Source organism: Ixodes scapularis, unplaced genomic scaffold, assembly GCF_016920785.2.
Source record: "Ixodes scapularis isolate PalLabHiFi unplaced genomic scaffold, ASM1692078v2 PGA_scaffold6__148_contigs__length_123643588, whole genome shotgun sequence".
Classification (NCBI taxonomy): domain Eukaryota; kingdom Metazoa; phylum Arthropoda; class Arachnida; order Ixodida; family Ixodidae; genus Ixodes; species Ixodes scapularis.
Genome location: NW_024609881.1, coordinates 13,614,086 through 13,637,882, shown reverse-complemented (window position 1 = coordinate 13,637,882; position 23,797 = coordinate 13,614,086). Strand labels below are relative to the sequence as shown.

Below are 23,797 nucleotides of genomic sequence, written 5' to 3'. Positions count from 1 at the left end.
TCCTCACCTTCATGGCCTGTGTGATGGGCCTCTTGAGCCTACGTGCAGCTCACGTAAAGCTCAGCAGAATGATGTTCTGCCGGATACGCAGATCCGAAGGAGAGTCCTCCGGGAGAATCGGTGGCAGGTGTGGCTGCCGCCGCCTTCTGGCATTCCGTGCCCTGGGACTTGGTGGCGGGGGTGGAGGAGGAGGTAGGGGCTCATTTCTTGCACGTCCCAGATTATGCAAAGCCGCACACGCGGTGATGATGCTGCATGAGTGGCGAGTCTTGTGCTGGAGCCGCATATCTAAACAGGGAAATCGTCTCTTCCAGACCCCAAAGGCCCTCTCGACGGAGTTCCTCGTTCGGATCTGGGCCTTGTTGTACCTAAATCAAATTATAAGGCATGTGATCGATTTTTAGGCATCTGGGAACATACTTGCAATCACTGTATTTTCTTTTTCAGTATGGAAATAACAGGTTGACATTCTTTTGTCGAGGTTAGATATGTTTTATTGACAACTTTTCGTGCACGCACGGCTTCATGATACTGTTGACATCTCATGGAAACTTTTTCGTTCTTGCGACATTTCGTCGACAAACGTTTTCTTCTGCTAGGTGGATTGAATTTAGTGGTCGCGGTCGTCAAATCTTATGATTTTTTTTTCATTTGCCTAATGCTGAAAAAGAAAAATTAGACTGAATTTACTTTTTAGTGAATGAACCACCGACGGCGGGGCAAGCTATGTCTTAAACAGACCACACGATCACACCTCGCTTTGCTCCACTCTGCTAGGGGAAATGGTTCATTAGCGATGTGCGCGACCAAAAGCGCCGCTGCGGTCAGCTTTCGACGATTGGCCAAACCGTGGGCATATGAGTATTGTCAGATTGTCAGCTTTGACGGTGTTACTTTCGGATTGCAATGACTCCTAGCTTCCACTGTGCTTTTTAAACACACCACCGAAGTCGTCGTCGCACCTGATGGTAAGTAGACAGGATAACAACTGGTGACGTCACGTCGAGGCAAATCCCACTCGTGACGTCACGGATGGAAACCATAACAGGGCGCCATTGAAACATCTCGGTGCTAAAATAATCTCAAGTTCGAGCTTGCACCAAGGCTTGTCGAAACCGCCAAGGGTTCGGCAAGGTAGGAAAGAACATTGGATATCGGCGAAGTGATCTGTCCATGAAACGCTTGAAGAACTGTTTGTCACCGGCAATGACTGCCTGCTATTACAGACATTAGTGATGTTGTCAGTGCAGTACCAAAACAAATCTTATACTTCTGCCGATGATTTGGCTTACCTCCCTCCGGGACTATTTGCCGCTCCAGGGTTTGCGAGCGGCGTCATCAGGAAAGGGAGACAGGCATAGCCCATATCCCCCAGCAGGACGCCGGGCACTCTGCTCTCCTCGTAAAGGGCACGCGCACGACTGCCATCAAAGATGCGGCTGTCGTGCACAGATCCTGGCCAACTTGCCACAACATCAAAGAACTGTAGCTGTGGGCCGGTGATGGCCTGCAGGTATATAACATTGCATTAATACGGCAATTTGGGCCAGTTGGCTCATGCTCGAAAACAAGTGAAACAACTGCCCCCCCCCCCCCCCCCGGGGCTGGCTACGTGCCTGTTGCCCGTAAATAACGTCGCATATGCAAGCTAGGTATAGGCTGTGCAATGGCTATTTCGAGCGGGCCCAGAGGTGTACAATAAGCAGCAACAACACACCTGATGAAAGGGTTTCCCTATGTTTTACAATGATCGGGTTGAACAGCTGAAATCGTTTTGCGTGAGCATTACCCATGCTTCCCAGCCTGGCAGTTTAGTAGGCAAGCTACGTCAATAAAGGGGGTATAAGAAATATGAGCTCACCTGGACGTTCAGGGAGAAGACTCCTTTCCTATTGCGATAAACTTCCGCATCATCTCCGCCGGGGCTTCTGATGCGCACGTGGGTGCAGTCGATGCAACTCGTGACGCCAGGAAACTGCCCCATTGCGTAGAAGTCGCGCATAACGCCGTGGTACTCCGACGCAGCCGGGAAGTGCACCAGCCTTCGGAAGAGCACCCTCGCGATGAGCGTCGTCACCGTCCTCACTGTGCGGCAGACAGTCGGCTGGGAGACATGCACCAGGTCTCCCGCTACCATCTGGAAGGTCCCGGCGCCGTAAAAGCGAAGGGTGACCAGCAACTGGAGCAGGGGGGTGAGCGGCAGTCCTCGGTTGTCGCCGGTTTGCTGGAGAGGCAGCAGCGTCAGGAGTTCCCTCACCGTCGTCTTCGTAAAGCGATATCTCGCGAGGAACTGGCGGTCACTGTACAGCTCCATCGGGTTCAGGCGGTCCGATAGATTACGCCGCGGCACCGACGGACCGAGCGGGTACATAACGCCGAACACAAGGTCGCACGCACGAGTAGCGAACTCAAAAGACGCGATCCTGCGAGCGGCATCACTCCGATAACCCGGGTAACCCGCCATCTTTTGCGATGAAGGGAGGCTCGAGTGTAGTTGAAGGGCGGTGCCACCGCTCACTTGAATTTTTTCGAGAAAAGTCCGAGTGAAGTGCGAGGCGAGGGAGCGTTTCGAGTGAAGGGGGATTTATGAAACGTAATGACACCCACTCAAGGGCGTTGGAAGTTAAGTTCGAGTGAAGTGGGATCTATGAATTCGGCGGTAAGGCAAAAGAGACGGCTAGCAGCGGGCACTGGATGCCAGCAAACAATGATTCAAAAAAATCCCTACCTAAAGATTTGCGGCAGAAGATGCTCCGACTCCACTCCTGGCTCGCCACCTGGTTCGAGTCCCCGACTACGCAACACTTCTCAGAAGAGAGAAGTAAGCTCATAGGAAAATAGTTTGGAGAATCGGAAGGAACCTTGGTCAGCACAGTAACAATGCCCCAGGATCTCGTTGACACTGGGGCCCTCAGAAGAAAAAAAGAAAAAGCGTTCGGACTTGTTTTTGTCTGTTTTTTTCGCGGCGGGATGGGGGGGGGGAGTATTTCCCAAGAAATGTAACGAAATACATTTCATCCTGATTGTATCGCAATACAAAAATCATTGCCAATGTATTTCGATACAGGAATACAGATACTGGTGTAAAATGTGTACCACGATACAGAAATACAGATACGAAATGTATTACTGAAATACTATCGCGATACATTTGTATCGCGATACTGCCGAACCCTGATCGTGGCTCAAGTTTTGTGGCTCAGGAACGTTAGAAATATTCGGTCTTCAAACCGTTTTGCGGTCACTGCTGGTGTCTTTTTCATGCACTATTTATGATCCGCTAAACGCATTTATATTATGGAAACGAAACGCAAATAGTTTGTATACGTCATACTTCAAGTTCAAAATCATCATCGCCGATGAAAGAAAACGCAGGGAGGTTTGCACGAGCGCACGCGAGGGCTCGTTCTTCGTGTATCAGCTGTCTCGACCACCTATCCGTTCCATCGGCTGCAATCTACGAAGACTTGGCGAAAAAGGCGGTTGCGTTCAAGCCGCCGAAGTTCCCCTTCCAACAGAATGGCGAGCCTGAAGGCCAACAAGCTTGCCAACCCAAACACCGAGTTGGCCAACACCCGCAGCAAGTCTCCAAGAGTTCTTTCCTCTGAAGAGGACATCCACGTCTACGGCTATAGCCAGTTCCAGAGGATGGCGCTGCTCTGCTCTATCGTCTCGTTCTTTATGAATGTAGTCCACAGCCAGACGCCCCTCGTCATGTCGCGTCCTGTGGCCCATTGGTGCAAGCCCCCCGACGAGTACACCGGCTTTTCCGCGGACGAGTGGAAGAACACGAGCATCCCCAAGGACGTGGACGGACGATTCAGCAGCTGCACCCGCTACGAACCGCCGATGCCGACGCCCGGAGACAACAAGACCGAGGTCAGCTGCGACCGCTGGGACTACGGCAGCGAGGTTGGGGCTGTCATCGTGAGGGATTTCAACCTGGTCTGCGCCAGGGAGTGGCTGCTCCGGGCGCTCCGGTTCGTGTACTTAATCGGCGGATCGGTGCTCCTGCCCGTCATGGGCTCAGCGGCAGACAATTATGGCCGCAGGGCAGTCCTCGGCTTAACCCTGCTCCGCCTGGTCGCGTCCGGGGTGGTCACGTCCCAGGTGAAGACAGTGTTCGAATTTGCGGTGGTGCAGCTTCTCACGTCGGCATCGATCACCACGTTTCAAGTTGGCGACGTAGCGCGCGGTTTCGTTTTTAGATAATGATATTATAACAATCCTTAGTTCAATTGATTAAGGCAGGTGAACAGTACAGTGTAAACAATGACAGGGACGCATCAGTTTTCGGCCTTTTGACTTGGATCGTTTGAGTTTGAAGGCAACAACAGAGAAAAGAAACATGGACGACACGCAAGCGGCTTCTCGCAACTGAATTTGTATGGAAGAGAAAGAAAAGAACGTGCTGAAATACACACTATGCCAATGCGTGACATATCTACCATACAATACCATCAAATTAATATGTTTTCTTCCATATCTTATATAAACACAAGGTTTGCGGTTTAAGCAGTGTGATAGATGGGCGTCTAATGCAGAGGTCCCCCGAACTATTATTACAAGGCGCTTCCAAGAAATGTGCGAGTCGTCTAGCTTCTAAATATTGTCGCGCCGCCAAAGGGCCTATGCATTATTTTGACTTCAAAACTTGGCTATTTAGTATTTCCGCTTAATTCATACAAATTTCAAAATTTGGGCTCTCCCGCTATGTTTTTTTTATTATATTTAAAAGCGCTTAATTTGAACGGTGTTTACGTGCAATGAATACTTTGTATTCCCGAGGCCTCTTGAGTGCTCTTATTTCCCATCACGGGTGCACTGCAGAGAGGCAACGCCCCACAAAGCTTGTTTCCGGGGTGTTGCTTCTTCGTAGTACACTGGTTCTCTGTAAGAAGAGCACTAAATGGGGCCAAAGCAGGGCACACATGAGCAAGAAAACTGACACCACGCAGAAATTTACATAGCAATTCGCGCGGACGCTGTGAACTGGTGGCACGGAATAGGTCCACGTTACAGCATACACGCAAGTAGCTATGAAAACTGCTACTCGGTGCCCATTTTTAACGCTCATGTGTCCCCTTCAATATAGTCCACATCAGACAAGTTGTTGGCCCGATGACGAAAACTACTTTCGTTTGCAGTTGTCATGCTCGCTCGAAACAGTCCACGATAAACACATTTTTTGAGGGATAAATAAACTTATGTCTTACGTTTCGCAAAGGTTCTATAGGTGGCATAGCTGCTCATGAACCGCAGGCCTATCTGGAGGAAATCATCAGCTATCTGCTTTGTATGTCTAGCCGTTAATATTGCAAATCATAACTTTAGTTTCCAAGATATTAAGATTAATTTCTATTAACTGAAACAAAAATCATAGCTTCCTACAGTTGAAATTAACGAGAGTCTACCCTATGGCAATTATGTCGCGTAATAGTAAAGCAAATAACGGGACTACTTCGCGATTTGCAGCCGCGGGGTGGCGGCATTGGGAACTAAGCCAAGAGAGATGTGTCATTACGTGCTCGATCAAATGCTATATATTATCAATTTTGTCGTTTCAAGATGCCTAAATGCGTCAAAACCTTTATACCAAAGACAAAAATGTACAATATTCAGTTTTAGTAGAGCAACTTGCCCTGATATGAAAAAAAACAAATCTTCCTTCCCTGAGCATTCCTATTAATTCATCTTGGTGATTCCTTTGACTATTCCTCCCCTTGCAACTATGCCAGTCGGACTTCCTTCCGGAAAAGCAAGCTCTTCTCCTCTCTCCCTCTCTTGTTTTGCCCCCTCTCCACATCACTCAGAGCAACCTCCAAGGTCACCATGTGAATCCCAAGCAGAGGACGCGCGAGCTGGAGGCTCTAAAAAGAACCCAAAGGGATTCTCCGTGTCCTCAGTGCACCCGGAAATACGTCACTGAGCCCGTGACTCTGAAGTCGATGGAACAGTTGAGAGTGGTTTGGAGTTCGCCAAAAACGTCAAATATATGACTTTTCTGTTTTCAAGACCGAACGCGCGAAGGCAAATTTGTTTTCAGTTTTTTAATCCAGACATGACAGGGAACAAATATCAGAATTATTCGACCAAATTATTCGGTAAAATAAGTGTGGTAGTTGCTCCCGGTCATGTTTGGACTAAACGATCATTTGCCTTCGCGCATTGGTTCTTAGAAACTGAAAAGTCAAACAATCGACATAATACGTTCAATGCGGGTTATGGAAAACGCCGAGGATTACTTCTCACTAGTGTTCAGCATTAGAACATAAATATTGTGAAGTTTTTTTCAAAATCTTTCTTATCTGTAAATTCGCATGACAAGGCGATCGTAGCGCAGGCTCTGATTTCCATACAATAGTCATTCCTTGTTGTTCATGCAAAGAAAAACAAGTTCGGTTGTGCGAGATATGTGGTGCGCGAGGTACACGCGCAGCTGTGCAAGTCATGTTTACCACTGGGACATGTGACATGCTCGTCCTTATCACTGGCTGACCGGGTTCAAGGAGGACCAAGAATGTACCTTCCCCAAAAATCTCTCAAGGCCTCTGTCATTCCCATATTGCATGGCGCGGGGAATTATGGAACCCTTCCGATGTACGTTCGAGCCGGCTCGTGCGTTTTGTACGTCCCAGAAGGAGTTCAATGCGGAGGGCAAGTTCGTCTGCTTCTTGCGCAGGGGGTAGCGGTGACGTCAGAACGCCGAGCCCTGATTGGCTGATGTAGTATTTTGATTTGCACGAGATGGCGCTACTTGACATCTCCTTTTTAAAGTAGCCATCTCGTGCATCCATGTAAAATAATAAAAAGGACAGCACGCGACGGCATGAGCCGCGCGTGATCGGCGGCCTCATCGGCCAGTGTTCGCCCCGCTCCTGAATCCGTTGGTTGTCCTTTCTTCTCGCTCCGGCGACCGTCCAGGTCCGCTCGGGGCATGTAGTTTTCCCGGCTACGTCGAACGTGAGTCACCGGCGCTTGCGTCCAATGTAGCCAGGCTTTAGAGCACCACCGTGTCGGTGCAGAATATAACATTTTGGCGACGAGGATGGGATTCCGGAACCTTTGTTGGACAGCAACGTGACCAACGCCTGATGGTCAGTACGAATGACAAAAGACCTTCCCCACAGATACACGTGCCACTTTTCACACGCCCAAAGACATGCGAGAGCTTCCTTCTCGCCCGTGGAATACCTTCGCTCTGCATCAGTTAGCGAGCGAGACGCGAAGGCTACAGGACGAAGCTGGCTACCATACTGCTGCTGCAAAACAGCACCGAGACCGTACTGAGAAGCATCTGTGGCCACGACGATAGGCAACGTCGGGTCAAACATGGCCAAAATTGGAGCATTTTTAGGGCTGGTAGAGTACTACAGCAAGTTCATCCCTCATTGTTCCACCATCGTCGAACCGATGCGTCGTCTCCTACGTAAAGGAGTTCGTTTCAACTGGTCTCCGGAAGTCGAGGCCAGTTTTCAGAAAGTAAAGACTTCCATCCAAGAAGCTCCAATTTTGGCCATGTTTGACCCGACGTTGCCTATCGTCGTGGCCACAGATGCTTCTCAGTACGGTCTCGGTGCTGTTTTGCAGCAGCAGTATGGTAGCCAGCTTCGTCCTGTAGCCTTCGCGTCTCGCTCGCTAACTGATGCAGAGCGAAGGTATTCCACGGGCGAGAAGGAAGCTCTCGCATGTCTTTGGGCGTGTGAAAAGTGGCACGTGTATCTGTGGGGAAGGTCTTTTGTCATTCGTACTGACCATCAGGCGTTGGTCACGTTGCTGTCCAACAAAGGTTCCGGAATCCGTCCTCTAAGGATCACTCGTTGGTCCTCCCGACTTCTGAATTACAATTTCAAAATGGAGTTTCAGAAGGGCGCCACCAACGTCGTTGCTGACGCGTTTTCACGGTTGCCAGTGTCTGACACTGAGGAGGGCATGAGATTCGACGAGGAAGTTGTTTCCGTCGTAATGGTTCCTTTGTCGAAAGGCGGTTTTCAACAGGCTACGGCCAATGACATAGTTCTTCCTTCAGTCATCCGCTATACTACCTCGGTTTGGCCTGAAGATAGTAAAACCAATCCAGATCTCCGGCCTTACTATCACGTCAGAGACCAACTGTCGCTGTACGACGGTATTTTGTACAAGGGAGAAAAACTTGTCGTCCCTGTCGAGTTTCGAGACCGGATCGTGGAAGTAGCACACGAAGTTCATCAGGGGATCACAAGAACCACAAGTGTGATCCGGGAACACTACTGGTGGCCGTTGATGAATGAACACATAAAGTAAATATAACAGCTGATCACGAACCCCCTATCTGAGCGTCGTCTGCTCCTTTGCAACGTCGTCTGCTCGCAACGTCGTCTGCGTCTGACCTTTCCTGCGACTTTCGGAAGTGCAGGTCTTTACAAGCGAGCTCGACTTCGCCTTTCTTAGAGGGCATATGAAATAACTCGAGCGGTACGTTGTTTTTGTCTAACAACTAGCAGACGCGCATCAAGGAGAGAAGTCGAAGGACTCATTGGCGAGGTGTCCCGAGGCGCCGACGTTTGTTTGATAAGAACCGAGAGTGAGGGTCTTAGTGTCCGCAAGTTGCCTCCCAAATATTTTTTTCCTCCTTTCGTGTGCGGCGAGACTCCTCACTCATTAACGGCATTGGCGGGTTGGCACGGTTGGCGCAATTAACGTCGTCTGATTTACGTCGGCTAGTCAAAGCGATGGCTGCGTTACCTTTCCTGCGTGTGTCAGAGATTCCCCGCTTTTTCACCGGCGAGAACGCGGCCTTCGAAAAAGGCGAAAGGACATACCTCGAAGGATACGTGCTTTCTTTTGAGGTGAAGGATTTCACTCCAGTTGCGAATGTCCAGGCGTCGTTTATGAATTGTAGCTACGCGGTAAAGATGACGCTCTCCGATAAAGGTGACATTTTGGAGAGTCACTGTGAGTACCGTCGCGTGGCCGCAAAGTGCAACCACGTTAAACATGGTTAAAATCGCGCACAAAGGGACGAGGACAAACGAGGAAGGAACACAGAACACAGACAGGCGCGCACTCACAACTCTAGCATATTAAGTGAAGAAGAGAAAGATGAAGCACTATTTTTTACAGGGGACAACGTCACCAGGGGGAAACAGATCATGTCTCTTTCATTCTGCGGGGCGCAGAATGAAAGAGACATAGTCGCTGTGGACTAGCAGGACAAAAGGGTTTATCTTACACTAAGGTCAGCAACGTATGTACAAAAAGAACACCAACCAGTCCGCCATGCCAAGCCATGCACAAGCCCGCGAGAGTCTCACCGCGCGTGAACAACCTCGACGTCTTTTTTCTTACGCGCGTGAACTCCGACATGCTATACCCAACATCCCCCTTTCTTAGAATAGAGGCAACATAGCCGGACTGTATACAGTTCTACAAGTCTCTCTTGAGTTCCGCGAGTTCACAGCTCTGGACACATGAATTGCTCCAAAGCTCTCTTCACGATGGCTGAAAACGTTTCGGAGGAATTATGCACCTCCCACTCCTAGTGTGCTCGTGTGTTGGGTCGTAGCACGACGTAGAGACTATTGTGCTTGTAGATGTGTCTCCACTGTCATCCATAGCAGGCGAAGACTGCTCCGGAAGCGGTACTAAGTGAGTGCGGTTACAGCGTACGGACTCTCTCTCAGTTTCTACCCAGTAGGATCTGGGCTCATCGGCTTGACCACTGACGACGCCTTGGCGCTGGAGGTCTACCAGCCAGACGTCTGTACCATCGTCTAGTGGAGACAGGTCCCGGACGCCGTGACGCCGATCGAAGTCTTGCTTCTGTTTTCGACGACTTTCTCTCTCGAATAGCCTCAGCTGTTTCTCGTCGGGAGCATGAGGACGAAGACTCTCGGAGGCCACTGGGAAAGTCGTACGAAGCTTCCTTCCCATCAAGAGTTCGGAGGGGCGGTACTCGTTCTTGAGGGGGCTTGTCCTATATGTAAGCAGTGTCTCGTAGGGATCTTTTGATTTGTCTAAGGACCCTTTTATTATTTTTACCGCCGCTTCGGCGAGCCCGTTGCTCTGGGGGTAGTGCGGACTCGAGGTCACATGGCGGAAGTTATACTCTTGTGCAAACTTCGCAAATTCAGAATGGCATGTCTTAGAAAACTGTGGTCCGTTATCTGAGATAACCACTTCCGGAATGCCATGTCTGGCGAAAAGAGAGTTGCAGTGGTTGACTACCGCGGCTCCGGTAAGGCTGCTCAGGCGGACTAGCTCTGGGTAACGCGAGTAGTAGTCAACCACTATCAGCCACCACTGACCACTGAGGTAAAAGAGGTCCATTCCCACCTGTTGCCATGGTCTTTCAGGAAACTCCATTGGCTTCAGTGGCATTTTTCTGTTTCGGCTGTGTTTTAGGCAGATGTGGCACTTTTTAACAAGATTTTCCACGTCTGCGTCGATGTTGGGCCACCATACAGAACTTCTGGCTCTTGCTCGGCAGTTTTCTATGCCGAAATGTCCTTCATGAAGTTGGACGAGGACTGACTTTCGAAATCTTTGAGGAATGAGGATCCTGGTTCCGCACATCAGGACGGCTCCGTCCATAGCAATGTCGGACCTGTGAATCCAATAGTCTTTAAGGTCGGCTCCTATATCTCGGTGACTTGGCCATCCAATCGCACAAAATTTGCTGATACGTTGGCATTCGTTGTCCACTTTCTGCTCAGCAGAGATTTGCTTTATGCTTGGCGGAGTCACCGGCAGAGATGACGTCACGTGGTCTACGAAGCCTCGGATCTCCTCGGCGAGCTCCGTTGTTCCAGGCCGTTGAACTGGAGACCTAGACAGGGCGTCAGCAGCGGTGAGATCCTTTCTTGGAACGTAGGAAATGTATAGGTGTATCTCATGAGACGCATTCGCATCCTCTGGAGCCGTGGCGTTAAGTCGTCGAGTGTTTTGGATCCGAAAATTGAAACCAGGGGTTTGTGGTCAGTTTCGAGTTGGAAACTTCTCCCAATCAGGAAATCTCGGAACTTTTCACATGCCCAAACAAGGGCGAGGCCTTCCTTTTCAATTTGCGCGTAGCGGCGCTCGGTGTCGGTATGGACTCTGGATGCATACGCGACGACCTTGAAGTGTCCGTTTTCCTGCTTTTGTCTCAGGACCGTACCAAGGCCGTACGACGACGCGTCAGCCGTGAGAACTGTCTGTTTGTTGGGGCCGTAGATGCCGAGTACAGGATCCGATGACAGGAGAGCCTTCCACTTATTGAAGGCTTCTTCTTGGGGGCTTTCGCAAACGAAGTTCTGCTTCGACGACATCATTGACGACAATGGCCGCAACACTTCGGCCATGTTGGGCACAAATCTTGCTAGATATGTTGCTATCCCCATCACGTGCCTCAGCCCTTTTTTAGAGGTAGGGTGGGGCATCTCGGCAATAGCACGAAGTTTTTCCCTGTCGGGCCGCACCTCGTCGTTTTCAAGGATGTGCCCCAAAAACGATATGCTGCGCTTGCTGAATTCGCATTTGTCCTTGTTCAGGGTAACTCCGGCTGCTCTGAGACGATCCATCACTTGTCGCAGTCGTTGGTCATGCTGCTGTCTTGTCGACCCCCAGATGAGTACATCGTCCATATGGCAGACAACTCCATCCAGACCTTCCAGGATCTGAGCCATGCGTTGCTGGAAGTGTCCGGGGGCGGAAGAGATGCCAAACGGCAAACGGTTAAAGCCGAAGCGTCCGAATGGCGTGATGAACGTAGTCAGGAGCTTGCTGTTTTCGCTGATTGGGATTTGCCAGAACCCAGAATTTGCGTCTATCTTGGAGAACATTTTCGCACCTTGTAGCATACCCAGAGTGTGTTCCACGGCAGGTATTGGATGCCATTCTCGCAGTATGTACCTGTTTAGTTCTGTGAAGTCCACGCAAATGCGGAGTGCCCCAGATGATTTTGGCACAACTACCATTGGCGCGCACCAAGAAGTTGGCTCCGTTACTGGTGATATCACTCCTTCGTTCTGCATGCGTCGAAGTTCCTGCTTTGTTTTCTCGTACAACGGCAGGGGTATTCTCCGAGGAGACGTCAGCGCGAAAGGCTTAGCTTCTAGCTGTAGCTTGACGTCGTATTCATCTTTCAAGGTTCCTAGACCTTGGAAGAGGTCAGGGTACTCGGATTCGATGTTTCCTTTTTCGATAACGCCGATGCCTGCAGCGAGTTCAGTTAGAACATCAAGCTTCTCGATGGCAGGCTTGCCTAGAAGTGGTGACTTCAAGCTCTGAAGTACGTAAACTTCTTCAATGCTTGTTTGTCCGTTGAAAGTCATGTGCATCTGGGCCGTGCCGACAACGATAAGTGGCTTACCGTTGGGGCCGTCGAGGGGCCGTTTCGATGGCTGGAGCTGTACACCTTCGAACAGATGGCGGAAAAGGCCTTCTGGAAGCACTGTTTCATCCGCTCCCGTGTCGGCTTTCAATACAACTTCCTTGTTATTGACGACCACTGTGACGTCCCAGTTTGAAGACCTTCCATGGCTTGTGAGACCCAGGAAGCCTGGTTCTTGCTTTTGAACGTTGCGTACAGCTGGCGCCGACCGACAGACGGTGGCGAAGTGTCTTTTTTTTGAGCACTGTCTGCAAGTAGCGTCTTTTGCCGGACATGCATTCTTTGAATGTCGTTCGCGAGCACACCAGCCGCAAGAGCTTGTCTGGTTCTTGCTTTTTGGGACCTTTGCAGTCGTTGACGGTTGAGGGCTCGATGCACCAGCGGGGCTTTTTGCGAGGGTCTTCCGTGAGGACGGTCGATGCTTCCCGGTCCGCACGTTGTCTATTGTGACTTCGCTTAATGGCTCCTTGTGCATTACTGCTTGTTGCAGATGGACGGCCTCGTGTTGGCGTGCCACAGTCAATGCTTTCGTATAACTTAGATCCGCATCGTGCTGCAGTTTTTCAGAAACTTTCCTGTCTTTGAGGCCAACAACGAGCCTATCTCGGATTAGCTCCTCTCGAAGGACTCCGTAGTTGCAGGTCTCTGCCAGAGCATGTAAAGCCGTAACGAAATCTTCGACGGACTCACCGTCCTGCTGAATTCGTGTGTTGAAACGTGCCCTTTCAAAGATAATGTTCCGACGGGGAATGAAGTAGGCGTCGAACTTGCTCAGGATTAGATCGAACTTCTTCTGTTCAGCATCGCTGAGCTTGAACGTGTTGAACACCTCTTCAGCCTGTGTACCCATCAGGTAAACTAGTGTGTCGACTTGGCTGGCTTCTGGCCTGTCGCTCAGTCCCGATGCCGTGTGGTAGCGAAGAAATCGTTGTTATAATAATGGCCGATAACTTTCAAAGAAAACGAAAACTGTAATTACACTGATAAATTAAACGTATAAATATTTAAAGTTGAAGATTCTCAGTCAGTTAATGGCGTTCGTCTGGTTCGATCCGTCCAGTTCGATCCGATTGCTTGCCTTCCGCTTGCGTTCAGCTCGTTCCGTTCACTGTCTGACGTTCAGCAGGCGTTCCGTTCGCTGATCACTGTGGCGTTCCACCCGTTCCGTTTGCGATCAGTCTAGTGTTCCGCCCGTTCAGCATCATTTTCGGTCCTCAATCTTCTTCTTTCTCTCTTGCTTTGTCACGTCGCCGAGACTTCTTTTTCTCGTCTTCTACCTTTTCGAACGTAGTCACGCGCTCTCAGCTAAAAGCTGAACAGGTTTCACTCGCGAAGGCCGCAATCGCGGGTGTCACGAATGAAGTGTAAATGAATGTTGTTTTAGTTACTTTGCCCGCCGTCTATAGTTCGCTTACTCTGTAACACACTCCCGCCCCACAAAAAGAGCAAAGCTTGGCACTTTTCCGTCGGCAAGTTCCATATGGTACAACAGTTGGACGGGACGTCTCAAGGTTGCTCCGTTGGGCATTCGCACCAAGCACGAACGCACTTGGTTGCCTCTGTCTGTCTGAACCCTTTCAATCCTTTCCATCCTCCACATGAGCCGTGTTGTCTTGCTCCGGTCTCGATCTTTGTTTCGGTCACGGTTTCTGCTTCGATCCCGCCATCTCTAATCTCTTCAGGGTCAGAATCAACAGCGCGGTGCGCTTGTCCATCCAAGCAGAGCTTTCGTAACCTGGGATCTGTGCCCAGTTCAATTCCTTGTGCTCCCGAAGGAGGAGGTTCCGCAGTTGCAACGTCTTCAAATCCCCTTTCTCCCTTGACTGCCTGTCCACGGGTTTCGAAGCCTCCGAACTTCCGGCGATCCATTGTCCCAGACGACCCGCCTGGTGTGAGTTGGTGCCTGGCACTTTCACCTTTAAGATAGGAGATGCCTTGCTAGTGTGCTCCTGCAGCTTGATCAGCGGCTTCTCCGTGATGTTCGCGACTTCGTTCTTGAGCGAATCCGTTTTTCCAACAGTATTCCGTCGGTCACGTTTCTTGGCTGGAGGGTTTTTTGTTTCTTCGTCGGGTCCGTCGATGCTCATTCCCGCTACTTTCTTTGTCTTATATTTTGACTTCCTAGCATCTTCCTATACTTCGAGTGACTCGCCGTTGCCCACGCCTTCGTTTCCTTTCGCCTTCTTTTGAATCTTTGCCTTCTTGTCAACACCTTTTTGAATCCCTTTGTCGTTGATTTCCTCTTGCAAGTCAGCTGCTTCATCGTTCCAAGTCTCACCGATGTAACTTCCTAAAATCTCTCCTTCCTTTCTACGGCTAGGCGTGCTCCGTTTGGCAGTGTTCGTAGCTTCTAGAGCTGCCTCTCATCCATCTAACCTTTCGTCGCGGCATTCGCCGACTTGTGCGTCCTTTTCTTGTTTCCGTCATTTTAACCTTTCAACTTCCGTCTCCACTAGACCTTCTAGACCTTCCTTGTAAGGGGTCTCTTCCGTGGCCTCTACTTCTAATGTGCCCTCTGCCTGTAGGTTTCTAGACTTGCTCTTTGGCCTTGTCTTTGATGCGGTGTCCTCGTCCTCACTTCCAGCTTCTGGATTGGTAGACCTCACAGATCTTTTGCTTTGGCCAGCCTTGAAGTCCTCCATGCGACGAGCGAAGTACTCCCTGTAGCTCACGCTGCTGGTGTGCGTGTTGGTATACTTTTGCATTGCTACTGGTTTGTCGGTTTGGCAGGTTTCACTTGCTTTTGAGCTTCGTGATTTTCGTATGTCTCCGCGTACACGTTTCATGACTTCAGTAGTCTTCCTTCTGTTTTTCGTCGCTCTTGTAGGGGCAGTTAAAATTTCCAGGTTTGCCCTCACCTGCCAATAAGTCGTTTTGGTGTAATCGGATGACCCGAAGCTTCGAGCGCTTCCCGTCCGTCTCGCTGCACGCGCTTTCCTTCGCGATTTTCTTGTACGACGTTTTCCACGTTTTCCACAACGTAAGGTTGAGCTGTGACTTCTGACTTCTGACACTTCTGACACCATGTTTTATTCTGCGGGGCGCAGAATGAGAGACATAGTCGCTGTGGACTAGCAGGACAAAAGGGTTTATCTTACACTAAGGTCAGCAACGTATTTACAAAAAGAACACCAACCAGTCCGCCATGCCAAGCCATGCACAAGCCCGCGAGAGTCTCACCGCGCGTGAACAACCTCGACGTCTTTTTTCTTACGCGCGTGAACTCCGACATGCTATATCCAACAGAAGGCAACTTCTTTTTTGCTTAAAGCTACCGACGGCTGACTAACGCAGCGATCGGTCAGGCTCAGGATGGTGAACGCCTCGAGCACCCCGCGCGTTTTTTTGTTTCTTTAAAGCGGCCAATGATTGATGTTTTTTCTAAAGATGGTGTGCGCTTACAGATTTTACAGTGCACCGAAAGGTGACCTCCTACATTGGATGTTAAAGAAAGTTTATGCTCTCGTAGCCGGTCATTCAGACACCGTCCCGTCTGTCCCTCTCTTTGTGCGCGATTTTAACCATGTTTAACGTTTAAGGGGTATTCACACGAGGGAGAAATCCCGGGGATTTCTCCCCGGCACGCGCATCCCACGACGAAAATGTCAGGCTTTGCGATGTGCAAAAGCCTCGCGTTTTCATCTCGTGATGCGCGCGTGCCGGGGACAAATCCCCGGGATTTCTCCCTCGTGTGAATACCCCTTTACCAACTCGCCCAACTTACTACTCTTCTGCAACCACGTCGTGGCTACCGCACTTTACGCGGCTCTAGATGGACTGTCCAAGACCGACCTTCCGCAGCAGTGGCTATGTTAAAACGTTTAATTGCACGAGTTTCGTGAATGGTACCTCGTGTTTAATGAGTTGTTCACAGATAATCAGCTAAAGACAAATTACAGCCGATGTAGTGACTGTAAATAAACAAATGCGGCTGTGCGATCGGTACAGTGAACACATCATAGCCAAAAAGTGCTCGATCGCTGCTTGTTGTCACAACTTTCCAGCCCCACTAAAAGGCTCTTGTCTGTTAGCGTATTATGATATATGTATGTGTGGCGTAAACCGAAGTGGCAAAAGTTGGAAAACCTGAGCTAATCGTGGAAGAGAATCCGAGCAAGCTGGATCGAGCTATCCGAGCGGCGTCGTACGTATCGCGGAAGTTATGTCGTAGACTCGTTGACACCAGAAGTAATTACTGCTATACACTCCGTGCGGGAACTATAGGGGGCGCTTTGAAAAACGCGCGCAGCGCCGCTAGCGGAGGAGGTGGCGTTCGACCGTGAGGCGCGTTCAGCAGCCAGGGGCGCCTTTTCGCATGCCAAGCTGTGGCGGCGGGAGCGCGCACGGACGAAACTTTTGCTTTTTGAGCCGTTGAGGGTGACGTTCCATGAGTGCTGGGGCAGAAGGGCATTTAGCTGTTCTCCACTTTTTATATATTGAGTTTGAGTCGTTATTAGGGATAATTTCTCTAGTTGGAGCCAAAAAAGGTGTTGGAGCGGTTTTCCGAAAAGCAAGACGGCCGCCACGATAATTGGTCTGAGTGGGAAATTTATTTCGCTCGTCGCTGTAAACGTAGGACTGCTGGAACGATGATATTGGATTCGAGTGAGCTGTTCACTAAGTTGGTGCACAAAGTGTGCCAAGTTTCATTTAGACAGCAGGTGTGAAAGTTGTGTTGCTAACGGATAAAGAAATAAAGCTGTACGGTATGTCCAATATTGGACCCAAAATGTTGTGTTATAAAGGGCTGCGCAAAGAGTAGATTTCGGCGCACAGGTGCTTGGACTTGACAGTAACATGACACAGCACTTATTATACAAAAAAGGTGCCATAGGGAAACCAGGTGAAAATTTGGTTTGGGCGGCGTAACTCAATGGGGACCGGTTGTGACCATGAAAAGGCTGTCAAGAGAATACCACTGGTCGGGGGAGGTGGAGACTTTACAGGTAGGAAGGGACTAGTGGACTGTGCTTCCAATTGAAACAACTTTACGAAAGGTGGTTCCAAAGCCGAGAAAACAAAGTTGTCGGCCAACGCACGGTTTGGCCGCCAAGGGCTTTTGCGGTCAGCTGTTGTGTAATAACCTACTGTGCGAGGTACTGATTTTCGGCGCACAGGTACTTTTACATGACCGTCACTTGGCACAACACTTATTATAACAAAAATAGTTGGCATAGCGAAACCAGGTGGAAATTTAGTTTGGGCGGCGTAACTAAATGAGAACTGGCTTTTACCGTCAAAGGCTGTCAGATATTACCACTCATCGTGGGAGGTGCACTCTTTACAGGTAGGAAGGGACCAGTGGACGGTACATCCAGTTCGAACCACTTTGCAATAGGTGGCTCTAAAACCGAGAAAAAAAAAGTTGTCTACGGAACTCGGGGTGTCAGCGTTTCCACATCCAGAAGGAGGCTGATCAAGAAAGAAAGCACACCACATAAACTTCCATACTCAAACGCCGATTCTCCAGTGATTCCGAGTTTCATTGTTGTTTTCTTTAGATTTATATTTGTCACTTATTTACTGTTCGAATCTTTCTTCATGAAGTACAGATTGCGTGCCATACTTGTCCGGAAATATCATCGACACGTACGATGGGGACGGAACTTGTTTGGAGGGCATTTTTCCAACGAAATTGGCACAGCATACCCGCGAGGGTGGGATGGCATTTCAGTTCGTCCCATCGGCGTTGACAAATGTAGGCGTTACTGGTACGAAAACAAACGCAGAGCGCAAAGCGGCAGTGTAGAATATGTCCGCCGTGCCGACACAGTGGCAGACATGATCGGGAGACCAAATTTCTCCCGTCGTACTGCACGGCTCTATCGTTGTCGCTGCCCCACAAAACATCAGCGAGGTGAAAAACTGTGAAACTTTGTCTCCACGAGATACGACGCATAACTATTGAAGAACTTAATGACGCAGCACAGGCAGCACTTCATGCTGTGAACCCAGCGCAACCGCACCACTCCGACTTCAATGCGTACCAACGTACGCGGCGTGGTTTCGGTTTCGTTTTCTCTGGAGTTCTCACTGCCCACCTTCGGTACCGGCCGCGCGGCGGCGCGCCAGTCGCGTCGCACGGTGTGTATAATGCAATAAAATGCAAATCTGTAAGCGAGCTGGACAAGAATGACGAATATAATCCCTGGAGAAGGGGAACAAGGGGGGCAAAGGACAAACACAAATCTTTTTCGAAGGCCGTGTTCTCGTCGGTGAAAAAGCGGTGAAACTCCGATAGACGCAGGAAAGTTAGACAAAAACAACGTACAGCTCGAGTTATTTCGTCTGTCCTCTTTGAAAGGCGAAGTCGAGCTCGCTCGTAAAGACCGGCACTTCCGAAAGTCGCAGGAAAGGTAAGACAGACGCAGACGACGTTGCGAGCAGACGACGTTGCACACGACGCACAGATAGGGGGTCGCGATCAGCCAATCACGAGCTCGGTGTTCTGACGTCACCGCTACCCCCTGCCAACGTTATTAGATTATCTCAGTGTCGTTCGAAGCGCCATCTATATTTTCGTTTCATAATTATGCATTCAGAAAAGCCCAGCTGAAGCGCCAATTGGCGATCACAACGCCGCCATTTATCCTGCAGTGGTCACTCAAGAAACTGCACCTAACATCTATTTTGGCTTCAATCGGTCATTTCGGAGCCGAAACAGATACAGTGGAGAGGGTCACAGGTATGCCACCGCTGTGTCCCCAGCGGGCGCGCCCCGAATTTGACCCGAAATTAAGATGAGCCTAGGTTGGGACGTGTTACCTGAAATCGCCGCTGAGGCATGGTCGTATGAAAACTATATTAATTTTACAGCAACACCTTGCGAACTAAAGATTTTAGAAAACATTACGCGCCCCCCCATTTTTTACTAAACTCCAATAAAAGTTACTGTCACCTAGCTGTGTCTGGAGATTTGTGTTTGTCCTCTGTCCCCCTTGTTCCCCTTCTCCAGGGACTATTTTCATCATGCTTGTCCAGCTCGCTTGCACCTTCGCACTTAATTGCATTCTAATTATAACCTTAAAATTGCAAGCTTCAACCTTGTTGGTGTTAGACTGGTGGCGGCTGATAAAACCCGTTTGCTCTACTGTCGTCTAACCCCTGGTTAGCTCAGTTGGTGGGGCGCTCCACCTGTAATGGAGAGGTCCCGGGTTCAATACCCGGACCAGGCGGAGTTTTTCGGTCGCGCTCCAGTCACCTAGCTGTGTTTGGAGATTTGTGTTTGTCCTCTGTCCCCCTTGTTTTCCTTCTCCAGGGATTATTTTCATCACTACAAAAAGAGCTTTTTTCCATTGGTTTTTACGTTTCTAGTAACCTTGAAATGAACGTATCCTGATTCAGTTACCAAAGCAGCCGTCGGGCGGCTCGTCGAGCGACGCTTGGCGAGTCGTGGTGAGTGAGGGGGGTACTGTTCGTGCATGCGGCGCCTATGAGCAGTTACGTAACTGAGCTAATCTAATAACGTTGCCCCCTGCGCAAGAAGCAGACGAACTTGCCCTCCGCATTCCTCTAGCTTACCACTGCGAGATCAAAACAGACATAAAAAAGACTAACATATCAAAAAGCCGAAGCGTACCCTAATTTATTACCGTCTTGTTTTTTTTCTTGGTTTTCGTTTGCGTTTGCAAATCGCAAAATGCTGAACTAGCTTGAATCCATCCTTCTATTCACTTCTTCTCCTTCACGCTCCGAACATCGCATTGCCGTAGTACGTCAAAAAGACGATGAGAGGCGCTGCGTATTTTCGGAATGGTCTATTGGTATGTTGAGAGCATCGAAGTGCCGAACCTCAGGAACGTTGGAGAGCTTCCCACACGCTGCCCGTATCCCCCCAGGCTATCAGCACCGTGCTGCTCTCCGAGGTGACTCCGCAAGATCACCGGATGCTCTTATGCATGCTTAAAGCGGCAGTCCTACGGCCCCATCCACAAAACCGTTGGCAGCAGCGCTAATGCCCTTGTTGGCGGTGCAAACGTCACGTCTCTGCCCGTGCAGCCAGTTTCGTTCTTTTTGAAAATAAATTGACAATTCATCATGACTTATTTAGTGTAGAATGTGATATGCATTTTTCAAAAATTGACGTACAATACGAAAACAAAGAGTGCAAGTTTTGATATTTACAAAGATAGGCAGTCCAAGTTTGTAGACTTGTAATGCATCCAAGACGCGTTCCTATTTTTTTATAGAGTAGAGGAAGGGCTCGTCTAGTTCCGTGAATGCGTACTTTTCCTAATTACCGCACTCACCTTTTTAATATTTAGTCAAAAAGAGCGTTTTTCATGCTATTTTGAAATGTCGTAACTCAGTTTCACGTCATAAGGCAGCCTCGACATTTAAGGGAATGCTCCTGCTAAACATAGGAACTAAACATAAAAAGATATTAAAAATGCGACTACAGCAGCTTTTCTGTAAACCTTATTTGATTGTGACAAAATTTAAAAGGATTTCCTTAACGCATTCTTGGTTTTCTCAGATTTCGTTCTCGCATCTGATCTCATTTTCTTTTTTAAATTGTATGCTAAAGAAACTTGGCTGGTTCTCTGTAAGGCTGGTTTTCTTGTATTTATATTCATATTTGTTAAAAAAAAAATTAAATCGTGGGACTATTTTGAAGCTCGACTCTGTACGCAAGAACCCGGTTTCAGAGAAATGGGCAGCTATTTCAGCAAAAATTTAATGAGAGCTTTTCTCTTTCTAATTAAAATCGACTTCTAATATTGTAAGCTTTCTAAGGCATTCCATTTGACTCAACTATTAAAAATAACTTATGTTGTAGCAGACGGCACGCACTTGCGCCATCTTTTGAAAGGTGGCTGAAATTCGGCGTTGAAAAGTTCAGGAATTGTGGCGCTGATTCTGTCCCTGACGCAGAGGATTCTCGTTTCAAATATTTCCTCGCAATTCTTCCTCGTTCTTGCATTAAATCAATTAGTCTTGCAAAAGAAAAAGAATAAATAAAACGAGACGCACGTTACAAGGGTCACGAGCAAGTTCTGGAAAACATCTAATGCCTATAAATAAGCCATTCAATGCTGCCCTCCGCGTTCTGACATCACAAAAGGTGCAAATATTAACCTACACATGATGGTGACGACGTAGGGAAATTTTTTCCCTTCACTTTAAGATAAACGAACAGACATTTGTTTTAAGGTTCCAGCTTTCTAACTACGCCGGTTCTGTTTTGTTCGCCATCCTGCCGGGACTTTAGATTTTCTATTTTAATGTTTTACTCTACTCGTAGACAACCTACGGAGAGTGCTATGTCTAAACCGCAGTGACTGGGCCTTATGGTATAAGGCAACAAAGAGCTGGTCATTGTGGCTTAAATCTGAGGCTCAGGAAAAGGGTCTTATTAACCCTCTTTCCAATGAAGTGTACTATCGAAAGCGTTGCACATGGGCGAAACCTCCGCTGGGTCGTCTTCTTTGGAATACTTTTTATTCCGTTTATTGGAATAAGAATAATGTCAGACTATCAACTTTGACGGTGTTGGTTTAATAAAGCAACAACTCAAAGTATCTACTTTGCGCTTTACACCAACCATGACTATTGCCCTTTGAAATTAATGATAAGCAGCCTAGGCCGACTTCCTAGAAAGAATGTCTCAGCTGAGAGTGGGGGAAAGGAAGCACCGCCAAAGCCAGCGCACGAGCTCAGCGGGGCTCAAGCTCCTCAAGACACTCGTGCACCCCACGCTTTGCAGTGCTTTCTTTCACTTAGTGTCAGCATAGACACTGTTCTCGCAAGCCGGTCCAGGATCACAACTCGTGAAGTTTTGTTGGGCTTCCCTTTCGTTTTTGGGATTCCCGGGAATTAGTTTGGCGAAATAAAATCAAGCGAGAGGCTCAGTGCTGCCCTGCCATGTTTTCCAATGACTGGGCTAGATAGCGGTTTTCCCTGAGGCCTTCACGCTAACCTATAGGCGCTATGGGACTTCTTTAGCCGCCTGGGGGTGCGACCGTATGCCACCCCTCCATAGAGTAATATACACAAGGTAAAGAGCGGACACTGCCATAGGCCCCAGCGGCCCAGATAGACCAGTGACAGCTAGCGCTCCTAGCAGGCGGTATGAAGTATAATCTGATTCCGTTTCCGGTCAAGTTAGTTTCGGTTTCGGTTTGGGCGTTTCTGCTCTGGTTTTCCGGTACCCTTCTCTCTCTCTCTTTCCTCCCCGCTTCGCTCCGCTCTCGGGAGCTCCTTGACTTTCGAAGGTGCTGTTTTTCTTCTTTTTTTTTTTAATACTGACGCACTTTTGCTTTATTTTTTACGATAGAGTCCGTGCAAAATGTGTCATACAATATTTCAAATTACTTCACAAAGCAGAAGTATATATATTTCTTGTTCTTTTTCTATTGTAAAGCATTGAGGTTACACAATCGCCGCATTGACTCCTGGCTAGTGGAGCATTTTGGGGTCAACAACAGTAAGTGGTTCGAACACATTTTATTGGACCATATTCATGTATACATTATTTACTTCAGATGCTCTGTATGTTTTATACGAAAGAGATCGATACTCACAAAAATAAATGAACATGAAGGACTTCGGCATGTCGTAAACTTCGTAACAGATTCTTAGCGGAACCAAGTTAACAAAACCTTTCCACGGACAACATGCTGTATGATACATTCACTTTCACGCCGACTCGGGTACGGGAAGTAAGTGCAAAAATAAATAAGACATCGCTATCATTACCAGTCATAAGAGTATAATAACAGTGCGAAGCACAGACCGGATAGTGCAAATTCGCGATTTCCGGCACATATAAAAAAAACACCAATTTGCATAGCCTGAAACTCACTGCGGGCGAGCCATTCCCAAACAATGAAAACTCTATTCAAAATCTGACAAGATTCAACGTTCTAAACATTCCCCGAAATTGTTCAGAAAAGAAATATGGCTTCAAAAAGAAAGTGGCTGAAGAACTATGGATAGTGGATACAAAAGTGGATACATTTTCTTTCAAATATTTTTAGCCTCTATACACTATTTTCAATAGAAATTTTGTAGAAAGTGGAGAAATATTTTTGTTAGGGAGCCGTGATACACATTCGCCGGAAAAAGGGGAAACAAATATTTGGAGAGCAACTGCACTGCCCACTTAATAAGCACTTTTTGTTTTTGGTTTGGCAACCGCCTCTGTTAATACACTATTAACAGTTAAACCTGTCTCGTTCTCACTAGCAACTGAAGAGTGCAACCGAACTTCGTCCAAATTCCAGTTAAGCAATCAAACATGTCAACACAAGCGTATTCTGCAAAACAATTTTAAAAACCCTTTGTTGTACTCTTCTGGGCAAAGGCTAAAACCACCCAGACCTCAAAGTGTGCTATACAAGGCGGCACACACTCCTCGAATATGTGTCACACTCTCTATTATGGGAAGAAAGTGATTTTCTAGTTGCTGAATGAAATGAAAGGCAGCTTGTGACGGTACTACTA

General features: G+C 48.4%; 2 protein-coding genes across 2 annotated transcripts; one reads left to right on the top strand and one right to left on the bottom strand.

Moving 5' to 3' along the window:
- Window positions 1–49: 49 nt before the first annotated feature.
- Window positions 50–1,948, bottom strand: LOC120844175 (putative nuclease HARBI1; the record flags this gene model as incomplete). The annotated part of the gene is made up of 3 exons (XM_040215824.1): window positions 50–368; window positions 1,293–1,507; window positions 1,862–1,948. Coding segments are annotated over 3 exons (621 nt in total), but the record flags the coding sequence as incomplete, so codon positions are not given.
- Window positions 1,949–3,519: 1,571 nt separating this feature from the next.
- On the top strand, window positions 3,520–4,212 carry LOC115332409 (solute carrier family 22 member 7-like). The gene has a single exon (XM_029994788.2). It carries the CDS (start codon window positions 3,520–3,522, stop codon window positions 4,210–4,212), a length of 693 nt encoding a protein of 230 aa, XP_029850648.2.
- Window positions 4,213–23,797: the final 19,585 nt, after the last annotated feature.